The 13951-nt window shown below is 43.2% G+C and overlaps 1 protein-coding gene across 1 annotated transcript; it reads right to left on the bottom strand.

The window, feature by feature from the left end:
- Positions 1 to 8641: 8641 nt before the first annotated feature.
- LOC147631763 (uncharacterized) lies at positions 8642 to 11457 on the bottom strand. Its single transcript, XM_086808299.1, has one exon. The coding sequence runs from the start codon at positions 11454 to 11456 to the stop codon at positions 9786 to 9788; it is 1671 nt and encodes a 556-aa protein (XP_086664425.1). The 5' UTR covers position 11457; the 3' UTR covers positions 8642 to 9785.
- Positions 11458 to 13951: the final 2494 nt, after the last annotated feature.

The raw sequence follows: 13951 nt of genomic DNA, 5'->3' as shown, positions 1-13951 counted from the left end.
GGGAGAGTTAGTTGGAGCACTATAAGAAACAGGTTGAAGACCGAAAAGCTGAATTGACAAGAGCTAAATCGTGGCACAAAGATGAGCAATGGAGAGTTCATATCATCAAGATGGTGATAGAGAGCGTAAAAGAGGAAGTGTACGCATGGCTAAGAACCAAATTGGAGTTGTCTATGATTTGAGGAGGAGCAACCCAAGACACCGAGAGCGTTGATCGAAGTGAGAGAGCTCTCTAGACAAGAGGAGCTCTCTTGGGTGGGTGACACTATCACAGATGAGGAGACTCCAACATATGTTTCATTGCATGGATTGCCAACTCTTCAATTTGAACACAAACCGAAACTAGTCGATCTCTTCGAATCTCGAGATGAGGATGAAGTCCGCCTGTGTTAGATTTTGAAAGACTTTTCGGAAAAGCTCCATGGAAATTGATAGAGGAGAATGAGACTACATCTCTTGAGCTTCCTCAAAGTCTTTCCGAGTCTGATACAAAGGAGGATGAGGCTACATCTCTTGTAGATGATGAGATAACCAAACCAAAGAGTTTGAAGATTGGGACACTAGATATGGAGCTGAGCATATAAATGGACTGGAAAATAAGTGGAGCAAAAGTGCATAATTTGTCTCAGTGCTCCAAGTTGTGGGAGGATGGAATGTTGCGTGCATCACCCACGTGAGTGTCACGTGGACATGCCTCTTACTAGCCACAAGTTGGGGGCAGTGTGAACAATTCATAAGCATCTCATTCTTGCACATAGGTCTTGGCACCACTGGCTAGAAAGCAATCCTCAATCCTGAAATGCAAACATCTAGAGATCACCAGAGAAGCTGTTAATCAACAAGTCAACTTTGTATGCATCAATAGATAAGTATGCAAAACTAGGATCTAAGTCAAGATCCAAGTTCATCATTGTAAATACAACATATTTAGCAATATATTTTGTTCTGTGTCTCCTCTATTGTCTTGGTCAATTCTGATGTTACACTAATCTCTCATGTGCTTATCTGCATCGCTCATGCGTCACTCACAACCTAAAAATGCTTTCTCAAAAAAGCACGCTCATAGCCTAAAAAGGCATCACAACAGCACCAAAACACACACAACATGAAAAACAACGCTTTAAACTGCGCAACTCCATAATAGGAATTGCCCACAAAAAGCATGACCTTTACATGCAAACTTGAAAATAGTAGCAATGTCATATGCACGGAAGCTGTGTGTGTCTTCTTTCAGCCCTGAGCAACTAGGAAGCTTCATGCATCACCAAAAGAGAGAGAGAGAGAGTTGTATTTTCAGATATTATATAGTAGAGACTGTACAAGATCTGTGGCCTTTGGCCTTCCAAAAGGAATAATCTAAAGACCGTAAGGATGCTAACTCTTGACCTTCCCCAAAAGGGGGTCAGATGAAAGGACTTGGATCTAGCTTAGCCAGTTAGCCTTATATAGGTTCTTCACATGCCCAGCAACAGGCCGACCTGCTGTGAGCCAGCAGAAAGGACAAATACAAAATACAGGATCATCTCAACTAAATTTGCACGCTCCTGTCCTGCCGACTGTTTGCCCAGTTCGGGATTCCAACTGAAACTGCCCCTTGATGTCTCGAGCGTCCCTTGCGTATACAAACACATAAAAGATGGAGCTGGTGGCTCACCTCCCAACCGTAGAACCCATGGAGCACCCCCAACTTCCAAGCTATGAGGCTAGACCAACACCACGATCTCACTCCTCGCCTTCACCATTGCCACTGTAACCCACCCCTCTACAGGGGTTGCTGCTAAAGCTCAAGGTCTAGGCCTTGCTTGGGTTTCGATCCCCTGTGCACTTATAAACTGATCTCATTATATAGCCTTGGGACTCATAATAAAGCAGAAAAGCACACGTCTTTAGTTGAATATAGGCTTTCACATTAACCAAATGCCAATAAGTGCCCATAAGTCAATTATACCAAGTGTGTCCCTTCCCAAGAAGCCCTAGGTATAACCCTAGCCTCAAAATACATGCTAGCCCATACGGCCAATTGGGCCCGTCACAACCCACAATGTCCTCCATTGGAGTATTCTAGCACAAAATGCCTCGAGTTTGCCATTGACTACCGTCAAAAGAAATTACGCTTCACCATTCTGTAACCACCACCCAACTACAGTAAAATCTCAGAAAACTTCTGTCACAACTGTAACTTGGTTGAACACAATGCTAATCAATACACTTAAATACACTAAGATTTGAAGGACACTTGCTCAAATACAAGAAGTAAATTGCTGAATTGACAAGAGGCACACAATGAGCCGGAACGGCCGACCCCTCCCTTGAGTAAATTGTATTACTATTGGAGAAATTCAATACATAGCTTCACGGGCATCCATTGCCAAATCCTCCATGCCAATGCATATGAAATTCAGCATTTAGAAAACAATGGTATGTCGATGTAGATCACCAAGGAGCTGCCTTGATGCCCGGCCCGACTTCAGTGCCCATATTCTCTACCATTGGCTCTATGTTCTACCAAGCAAGGTAGCAACATCTTCAAGAGCACATAGGACAAGAGAAATACTACACAGGGTGGCTAAACAAGGAGTCCTGCCCTTCTACTGAGTAAGTAATGACAACACATTGTCCAATTAGCTTACCAGTCTTCATAGAAGTTGTTGCAAGCGGAAGCCTTCGCGTTGGAAGTTTTAGAAGTGTTGATATCTTTGATTTGCCGCAATCCTTCGCGACAAAAGTCTTCAAGAGGATGAAGGGAACCTTGGGAAAGCTTCCCCTATGGTTCAACTTGAGAAAGGAAGGCTGAAATTAGGGTTTTCAGCAAAAAGACCAGAAATTACAGCAAAAATGAGAGCTGTTTTGCTGAATTTCAGTCATTGGGAGTGAGTAGGAGAGTGATTAGCACTTGGAAACACTCTTGGAAGCTTGGAAAACACCCTAGCAAGTTGGGTATGGCTATGGAGAGCTTGGAAATGGAGAGAAATGGTGGAAAAACAGAGTTTTCAGCCTCCAAAAATCCTCATGAAGAGAAAACACGAATTTCTCTTAATAAGTAAGTGTAGTCCTGGGATCTCTATCCCCCACAATGGACTTCGGCATTCCATGATGTTTGAACACTTGTGCAAGATATATTTTAACCATATGCTCAGCTTTGATGGTCTTTTTGACCGGCAAGAAATGAGCTTGCTTGCTAAACCTGTCCACAATTGTCCAAATTGCATCATTACCCTGTTGGGTACGTGGCAAGTCCATAATGAAATCCATTGTAATACTTTCCCATGGCTGCGTGGGAATAAGCAATGGCTGAAGCAAACCTGGTGCCTTTTGCCTATCAAATTTGACCTTTTGACAGGTGATACATGCACGTACATGTGCCTCTATGTCCTTCCGCATACCTGGCCAAAAGAAATACCGCTCAATCATGTGCGTAGTAGGCATTATGCCTCTATGACCAGCATATGGAGGAGCATGGCACTCATCCAAAACCTTTTGCCTCATGTCAAACACCACACATAGGCAATTATCTTTCATGAGATAACCCTCGTTGATCACATATGAGGCATGTGCATGACCAGCCATCAAATCAGCCCAAATAGTGGCAAAATCAGCATCCGTATGATACAAATCACGCATGGTAGACAAGTCCCCATGAGAGGCAACCGAGATAGCTGCTACATATGGCTTTCGTGACAATGCATCGGCCACTACATTCTTCTTTCCCGAGGTGTGCAAGATCTGAAAATGAAACATAGAGAGGAAATTGGCCATCCTCATATGCTTCTCTGACAATTTAGTTTGAGTAAGAAAATATCTCAAACTCTGGTGATCTGTCTTCACAGTGAAATCAGCCCCAAGAAGGTAATGTTTCCATATAGTAAGTGCATGAATTACAGCCAAGAGCTCTTTCTCATAAATGCCAAGAGATAGCTCTGCATCATGCAATCTACGACTCTCATAAGCCACGGCATGTCCCTCTTGATTAAGGACAGCCCCTATGCAATTTCCAGATGCAGCACATTCCACACAAAAAGGCTTTTGCAAATCCGGAACGATCAACACTGGACCATGAGTAGTTGCATCTTTCAATGTGAGGAATGCATCTCTCTCTACATTAGTCCATTTGAACACGGCCTTCTTCTTTGTCAAATCATGTAAAGGAGAAGCAATCCATGCAAAGTGCCGAATGAACCTGCGGTAGTAAGAGCATAATCCAAGAAAACTACGGATCTCATGCACTGAACTCAATTCGGGCCCATTCTGAATTGCATCAATCTTTGCAGGATCCATCCGCACTCCATCTTTGGACACAATATGCCCAAGATAATGTATCTCTGACAAGAAGAACTCACTCTTCTTTGCATTTATGAAGAGTTTATGCTTATGGAGCTCTTCAAAAACAATAGCCAAATGAGCTTTATGCTCTTCTTCGGTCTTCGAGAAGACTAGTATGTCATCAAAGAAGACACCTGTAAATTTCCTGTATCCACGGAATATGCGATCCATCATTCTATTGAATGTAGCCGGGGCATTTGTAAGACCAAAAGGCATAACAAGATACTCATAAAGCCCAAATGCTGTCCTGAAAGCAGTTTTGTGTACATCCTCAGGCACTACACGCACTTGATGATATCCACTCTTGAGATCAATTCGGCTAAAGCATGCCGATCCATCCAACTTGTCAAGGATGTCGTCTATGCGTGGAATCGAAAACCGATTCTTGATGGTAAGCTTATTCAAAGCTCTATAATCCACACACATACGAAAGGATCCATCCTTCTTTTGAATCAAGAGGACAGGTGAACAATATGGAGAAGAGCTTGGCTGAACCAAACCCTTCTCAAGAAGCTCATTCACTTGCTTCATGATCTCCTCTTTTTGGGATGCACTTACAGGATAGGCTGGCCTATTAGGTGGTGAGCTACCCGGCACAAGATCAATGCGATGATCTTCTGGTCGTACAGGTGGTACCTCATTTGGTAACTCATCAGCAAAACAATCATTGTGCTCTTGCAAAAATTTCAGCCTATCATTACAAAGAGTGTTTACATATACATTAGTTTTCTCAATAGGATCTCGTACAAAAATCAAGTACGCAAAAATACTCTTTTTCATTACTTTCTTAATTTGTACATGAGATACAAGGGGAATGGTATCACCCTCTTCACCAGCATCAATTACATGTTCTCGGCCTTTATGTATGAAGGTGATCCTGTTAGTCTTGTAAGCCTTGCACGGATCAATACGTGTATGCCAAGGCTTTTCAAGCAAAATACATCACAGCCATTCAAAGGCGCCACAAGAAAATCCTCATGATCCACATAGCCTTGAATGTGTATGCGCAACTTACCAAAAATAGGCATGACCTGCACTTCTCTACCAACAAAGGCAGCCCCTGCTTCAATTTGAGGACCCATGTCCTCCACTTCAATACCCAAAGCAGCTGCCATCTGAGTGGATATGAAATTCTCCGATGCACAATCATCAAACATGAACAAAGCAGGTTGATCTTTGAGCTGTCCCCAAGCTTTACATACAACCCTATCTTTGCTATCATGTGAAGTGTTGCCTTGCACATCCGGAACCATATGCACATTAGGCTTCGGTACATTAGCATTTTCAGCTTTGTTCTTCTTATTTGGGCATGCTCTTGCCATGTGCTCCGTGCTGCCACAAGTAAAGCATTTGCCTTCACGCATATATTGCTCCTCCTTCTCAGCACTAAGACCAAAGTTTGCCGGCTTATAAGAGCGCTTGTTAGTAAACTTATTTTCAGCTTTTGGACCTGATTTGGCTTTGTTTTGGTCCCTTTTAGGTGGCTGTCCATCATTTTGCAGGTTTTGGACAGTCCTCTCTTTGCCTTGAAATGAGGGTTTAGCCTTATTGGATCGACTCAATTTGAGTTCCAATTGCTCGGTGGCGGTGGCGGCTGCGATTAATTGGTGTAAGGTATGACCAGGATACATTTGTAATCCCGCTTTGTACACGGGTTGCAATCCCGATTGAAACCTTCTCTTCCTTTCCGCCTCGGTGACATGCATAAATGGAGACACCTCCAAAAGCACTTTCCAAAACTTTTGTACATATGCATTTACCGATTCCCCCTCATTTTGCTTTACCCAATCCCACTTCATTGTTATCTCATTCAATGCATTGGGAGGCAAGAATTGAGCATAGAACCTCTCCTTGAACTCTTTCCATGATCTAACAGGATTCGGTGAGAGCTTCTCCGTGAGCCACCAATGGGCAGCAGTGCCTTTCATGAACATGCTTACATGCCGGATCATGGATTTCTGAGTGAAATCCTCATTACTGAAAGCAATATCAAACTGGGCAATAAAAGCAAGTGCCTTTGATGCATCATATTCTCCATGATATGTGTCAAACTTCACAGATTTGTCTCCGGCTTTGAAGTCACGAGACTTTGATGCATGTGTGTGCATCTCAACATGTTTGCCCCCATGTTTGTCCATTGGGACAGTCCCTGTAATTGGCATCATTTTTGGACCAAAAGGTGATGCATAAGGCATAGATACATGTGCCCTGTAAGCATGAGGCATGGCTGGCCCCTCAACATGCATTGATACATTTTCAGCCATAGCTTCTCCCTCACGAGCACACTCGAAGGCATGAGTGGCATGAGAGATACGCGGAATACCTGCACCAACAGAAAATTGCAGCCCATGTTGCATGTGTTGTGCATGTACATTTTCAGCCGGCAATGGCATTTGACATACATTTTGACCACTGCCATAAACATTGTATCCTTCACGGGCTACATGAGATATTCCTGCATGGCGTGAAGTCACTGATTGTTCCTCTCCCATAGCATGGAGATTCATCCTCTTAGACATAACTTCTTGTTCGGGCACTTGTGGGGATTCCAAGACATGTGGGATGGTTGCCTTTTCTGCATAGGCATCCTCGGTACGAGCCAAGTATGCACGTGCTGCATCCCTTGGTTGCATGTGCAACTCTTGAGCAATCATTGCCATTGCATGATCCATATAAGATTCAGCTTTCTTGGTCTTCAAACTGTCATGTACCAATGGATCCTCGCGGCGATAGAGATTCAATTCTTCTTGTTGTGCTTGGAGAAGAGCCTGCATACGAGTAAGTTCAGCCCTCAAGACTATCGACTCTTCTTGCATCTTCTCTTTGCCACGAGACGGCTGTCCCACATATTCATGTTCCCTATTGTGCACCACATGAGTTTGCTCATCCTGTAAAGCATTGGAGGCATGCATTTCATTGTCCCTGCCTCTTGTATTAGCATCTCCAACATTCATTGTATGGCTGTCCATAATGTTCTAAGTGTAGAGATAGCTAGTGTTCACGGTGATCGTCTCTCACGATAGAAGTGAAAGAGAACCGTATGCTCTGATACCAATGAAACTTGGTTGAACACAATGCTAATCAATACACTTAAATACACTAAGATTTGAAGGACACTTGCTCAAATACAAGAAGTAAATTGCTGAATTGACAAGAGGCACACAATGAGCCGGAACGGCCGACCCCTCCCTTGAGTAAATTGTATTACTATTGGAGAAATTCAATACATAGCTTCACGGGCATCCATTGCCAAATCCTCCATGCCAATGCATATGAAATTCAGCATTTAGAAAACAATGGTATGTAGATGTAGATCACCAAGGAGCTGCCTTGATGCCCGGCCCGACTTCAGTGCCCATATTCTCTACCATTGGCTCTATGTTCTACCAAGCAAGGTAGCAACATCTTCAAGAGCACATAGGACAAGAGAAATACTACACAGGGCGGCTAAACAAGGAGTCCTGCCCTTCTACTGAGTAAGTAATGACAACACATTGTCCAATTAGCTTACCAGTCTTCATAGAAGTTGTTGCAAGCGAAAGCCTTCGCGTTGGAAGTTTTAGAAGTGTTGATATCTTTGATTTGCCGCAATCCTTCGCGACAAAAGTCTTCAAGAGGATGAAGGGAACCTTGGGAAAGCTTCCCCTATGGTTCAACTTGAGAAAGGAAGGCTGAAATTAGGGTTTTCAGCAAAAAGACCAGAAATTACAGCAAAAATGAGAGCTGTTTTGCTGAATTTCAGTCATTGGGAGTGAGTAGGAGAGTGATTAGCACTTGGAAACACTCTTGGAAGCTTGGAAAACACCCTAACAAGTTGGGTATGGCTATGGAGAGCTTGGAAATGGAGAGAAATGGTGGAAAAACAGAGTTTTCAGCCTCCAAAAATCCTCATGAAGAGAACACGAATTTCTCTTAATAAGTAAGTGAATTGGGGTCCAATCAGGTGAAGGGACATGGGGAGATGCCCATTTATGAGTAAAAAGGGAGGATCAGGTCCTAGGTCCTGGACATTGAGTCTTGTCCGCCTTGGGACTTCAGTGAGTGTGAACTTGGAAGCGGTCATAATTTATAAGTGACTTTTGGACGCCCAAACTTTAATGAAGTGGGAACGCACTCACTTATAAATATTGGCTAAGTCCTAAGGGCTATTTGAGCCTAGATTGGGTAATACTTACCACCTGTTCACATGCCACACAACCATGTCAGCAGACAGTTTCACACGCACGGTTCACGGGCGGGCGTCCCCTAGCCCGAAACTACACATAGGTCATGCAGGCATGAAAACAGCATGCAATTTCATTTGCAGGCAAGCACATAAAGATGCTATGCAATGCAGCATTGGCATGAGCAATTTCCGTTCATGAAACCATATAAGACCAGGCGTTTCCAGGCAAGTATACGCAATACCAGACCCAGTGGAAAGCCAATCCTCCAGGCGTTTCCGGGCATGTACACAAAGGCACAAGTCCCAACGGAAAGCCAAGTCCTCCAGGCGTTTCCGGGCATGTACACAAAGGCACAAGTCCCAGCGGAAAGCCAAGTCTTCTACATATTCCGGGCATGATAACATCAAGTCCCAGCGGAATATCATATCCAACTATACAGCATGACACGTGTCAATCACCTGCATAGGCATATTCCATAAGCCATGGACACCAATCCAATATGTACATAGTGTGAAAGCAAGAATGAACCATTTGGGTGGCCAAATGGTGACAACAATCCTACCTAAAAGCCTTCTTTGTGTTTCATAATCTCTATCCACACGCTGATGCCTTTGGAGGTCGAACCCATGGCAGCTACAATGGGCACCACCACTAACCACTGAGATAAATCACTAATGGCATGCCACGATATTGTATGTTGCCAACAACCCACAATTGAAAAAGGAATCATGCATTCAACATCAATACTGCCAATGTGGACCTGGTGGGCTCCTCTCAAAAACCTGTTTTGGTTCAATGCCTTAAACTACATGTTAACTGCTCCTTCACAAGATGTACTCGGAAGGTTCTTAGCAGGTGATTGTAATCATTTTTGACACCATCAAATACCTCTCTCTGCAAGTTTCCTGAATTTTGATACGCCCTGCAGTTTCCCTGCCACACATAGCCCATAATAGATTATTTGGTATGTAACGCTATCAGGTGGGTAACAGTCAACCCTTGGCTTTCATTTCTTTTAGCAGCCTTTTCTGTGTTTCACAATCTCTACCCACACATGCTGATGCCATAGGAAATCGACCCCATGGCAATGATGATGGGCACAACCACCACCCATTGAGATAAATCACTGCTGGCAAACCATGATACTGTATGTTGCCAACAACCCGCAATTGAACAAGGAATCATGTATTCAGCATCAATGCTGCAAATGTGGAACAGATCTTTGATGGTGGGCTCCTCTCAATAACCTATTTGGTTCCATGCCTGAAACTGCATATCAACTGCTGCTCCTTGATACCATCAAACACCCTTTTCTGCAAGTTTCCTGAATTTTGATGCATCCTGCAGTTTCCCTGCCTTGCGAAGCCCATAATAGATTGTTCGATATGTAACAGGATTGGGATGGCAACCCTTGGCTTTCATTTCTTCTAGCAGGGGATCAACCTTCTCCACCTTACCTGACTTGCAAAGGCAATTCATGTATGTGTTGTATGTTATGAGGCCCGGCTTGCAACCCTTCTCCGACATTTGATCCATTAAAGCACGTGCCTCCAATAGCTTGTCTGCTTTACATAGCCTATTGATCAATGAGTTGAAAATAAGTGCATCTGGCTTACAGCCGGCCACCTCCATCTCCTTAAAAACCTCAAATGCAGCATCAAATTCTCCCTTCCTTGCAAAACCATCTATCAAGCAGCTGTACGTAATCACATCCGGCACCCTGCCTTTCTCCTTCATTTCTTTGAAAGTCGTGGAAGCTTCATTAGTTTTTCCTGCCTTGGAGAGGCTATTTATTATGGAGTTGTAAGTGGAACTATAAGGTACATCCCCCTTTTGCCTGAGTTTATCCCAAATCTTGTATGCCTCATGGAAGGCGCCTGCCTTGCAAAAGGCAATGATGAGCCCATTGTAAGTAACAAAATTAGGATAAAAACCCTTGGCAGCCATTTCTTTCAAAACCTGCACAGTTTCCACAAGTTTTCCAGCTTTGAACAGACCACTCAGCAAAGACCCATAGGTTACCTCATCAGGATCACAAACTTTTTCCAGTTTGTGCAGCAGCTGATAGGCTTCGATTACTTTGCCCTCTTTACACAAGCCATCGATCAATATCGTGCATGTGACGGTATTCGGGAAGCATTTACTGTATGCCATCTCCTCCAAGAGATAGCATGAGTCATGCACTCTATTCTGTTTGCAAAGGTTCTGGATCAATGTATTGTATGTGACCACATCAGGGCTACATCCTCTCTCTAGCATTTCTCTGAATGTAGCCATGGCTTTCTTCTCTTGACCAGCCTTAGAGAGCCCATTGATCAAAATATTGAATGTATGCACATTAGGGGCACATCCATTTGCCTTCATTCCATCAAGAAGTTCGCATGCACGTTCAACATCATTAGCATCACATAGACCTACCATGACGGAGTTGTATGTGAAGACGTCGGGGGGGCATCCACTCTCTAGCATGTCATGGAAGTACGTAAGGGCAGTGTCAAGTTGATGTGATTTGATGAGGACATCGATGAGGCATGTGAAGTGGATGACATTAGGGGTACAGCCAGAGACTCTAACATTATGGAAGGTTTGAAGGGCAGAGTCCACCATACCTGCCCATCCATAGCCCTTCATAAGGAGGGTAAAAGTTGCATCTGTGTGTTGGAAATCAGGGTCTGTGGCTTGCTTCAGCAAACGCAGGAAACCTTTGAACTGCGTTTTGCGGCCCCATATCTCGGTTATCCTCCTGTGTGCCTCCCAACCGTGCTTGTAGTGCTTCTGTTTCGATGCCCATATGAAGAGGCGCAACGCCTGATGCTTGTCCACTTCCAGCTTTAGGGTTCTCAAGAACTCTGCAGTAGTTAGCCGACCTCTAAACGATTTCATGAACTCGCTCGCCATAGCCTGCTCGCTTGTTTCGAACGGTTCCCACTTCCAGGGTTTTGCAGCAGTAGTGGTCTTGAAAACGTACATATTTAATTAGGTCTTTTAACCATATTTATTATTGGGCCTTTGATCTAAAATCGAATGCATTAATTAATTACTCCTCACGAGACGAAGCGAATGACAAAAGCGTTTCTCTGCTCGAGTCTTAATGACCCCGACTCGAAAAACAAAAACAAAATTAATTAATTACATTGAAGAATCAATTTCTCTCGAGTTCACTAGGGCTTTATTAAGTCTTGACACGTGTTTCTTGGTGATGTGTTGTGAGCCTTGACACGTGTTTCTTGGTGATGTGTTGTGGTGGTGGCTTTCCTTTTTTTTTGTGGAGCTTCCTGTGATTTTGCATGTCGCTACTCGAAGCTAGATTCCGAGATGTTTCTTCCCGATGTCGGAAGTGCCACAGTTGTTGTTTTTTACTTTTTCGGACCTTCCTACAATTTTGCATCTCCGTGCTCGTTGTCATTTGCCAATTTGCATGCTCGTGGTTTGGTACTTCGTTCTCCATGGATATAGGACGTGTATTGGGCATGGATATGTTGTGCTTTGCATGCTCTGCGTGGTGTACCTTGATTTCTGTCCTCTAGAAGCTGGACGCTCATGCTTTCGAATCCAGGTATTGTGTTCTCGTCGTTTCTTTCTTCTTTGGGAATGTTGTGGCACGATCGTCCGCATGTTGCTCATCCCACGTGTAGTGTTTGACATGTTCTTTACTTCTTTCTAGATATTACAATGACAACTTCTCCATGTCTCTGCATGTCATTGCCTCATTGGCTTTTCTATATGGTTCTCAAATTACCTTGCTTCTCGACTTCTCTTTACGCAAAGTACTTATGGACATTGTCGTCTTTCTAGACCGTTTATATACCATGCCAGGTTAACTATCATTGCTTTGTCTTCATCTTTGCCTAACTATCTTTTTCTGGACTATGTGTTGCTTATTTAACGAGAGTTCATAATGTCTTGCCTATGTAATGTCTGTTTACTACTCCCTGTCATGGCTCCTAGAGGAGGAAAGCCCTCGATGATATTAGCAACATGATGAAAATTGATCGCTCTCCTTCTTTCTCCTTGCTATGCCATGAGGCTAAACCATCCACCCAAACTATGCCAAGAGCGCAAGTTGATCGAGTCTCCTACCGTGTTGTCAGTGTTGAAATATACAAGTGAATAGGGTGTGTGCGGGAACAAGCCCTTTGGCTAGAGGTTGTAAAAGAGAATCTGTAAATGTGAGAGAACCTGTGAAAAGGTGAGAAAAATCTATTGGGAGAGAATAAAGGGTAGCATGAGAAGATTTAGGAGGTGTGGAGATATTTTGGGAGAGGTGGAGAGAATCAAGCAAGAGAGGTGGAGAGAATCAAGCAAAAGAGGTGAAGTGAATCAAGGAGAAATCAGTGGGATTAGTTGCTTGGATGTAAACTCTATAAATTGAGGCATTGGCCTAATGAGAACTTGCTGGTTTTTGATTATCCATGCCTACATTAAGCTATTAATTACTCACTAATCACATCTTAATTATCATCTAATCACTTTGTTAATGATGTTGATTCTAGCATTTGATCCACCATAGCTCATCACATTGCTGTAATTTTAACATGGTATCAAAGCCTAGCCTAGAATCCATCAATTTGTGAGCCCATTATCTTGCTAATCACCTGGCTAATTAGGATTAGTAAAAAGTTAATATTTTCACCTCTTTTTCAACTAACCGCTGCACCCCCAGCCAGTGGAGGAGCTCCCTTTCCTTGTAGGCTCAACATTAGCTCAAATGCTTCTAGCCCAACATAGCTAACTCAGTTGTGCTCGAGCCCATCATGTCAGTGCAGCAAACCGTCGATTACAGCTCACGATTTTCGCAGATTTGCAGGCGCCATTTTTTCTGAGAAAAATTGACATCTTGTCTTCTCTAGTTTGCACTGGGTCTAATTCCTCTTAGCCCCAGGGGTTTTCAAGCATGCTCTACAAGCTGGTGAAGTCAAAATTTGATTTGATCAAGTCTACAGTGAGATCCAAGCTCTTCATCAAATCTGCAACAGCAGGTGACTTTGTTAAACGGAGATTAAGCATTCAATGTTTGGTCAAATCTTGTGTTTCTTGGCTTAATCCTCTACTAGACTAATTGCTATTGATGGCCTTGAAAGCATTTGAGCTCATTTGAACTCTAAGGCCTCAGATCTGGGCTCCCCTCATACTCTGTTTTTTGCACACAAAATAGAGGATTAATTTGGTAATCAGTGATAAATCAGTGCTAATCACTGTATTTTAGAACGATTGAGGGTTCAAATTAACCATAGGTATCTGATACAGATCTTTATAACTTCAGATTGCAATTCGGAGATGGATTAGTACTCCAACCATTCCGTACAAATTGGTTACCCTTGATTTAATGTAATTTTTGGTGATTTTATGCTGATAAATCTGTCGTAATCATCTCTTAAACACCAGATTGAGTTGTAAAAGGGTAGACACTGCCCTTGAATCTTGAAATTGGATCAAGAGGTAAGACCCCCTTCACATCATCATGA

This window comes from Cibotium barometz, chromosome 14, assembly GCF_041138505.1.
Source record: "Cibotium barometz isolate CiBa-2024 chromosome 14, ASM4113850v1, whole genome shotgun sequence".
NCBI lineage: Eukaryota > Viridiplantae > Streptophyta > Polypodiopsida > Cyatheales > Cibotiaceae > Cibotium > Cibotium barometz.
The sequence above is the reverse complement of the archived record's forward strand: the minus strand, read 5'-3'. Positions and strand labels throughout refer to the sequence as shown.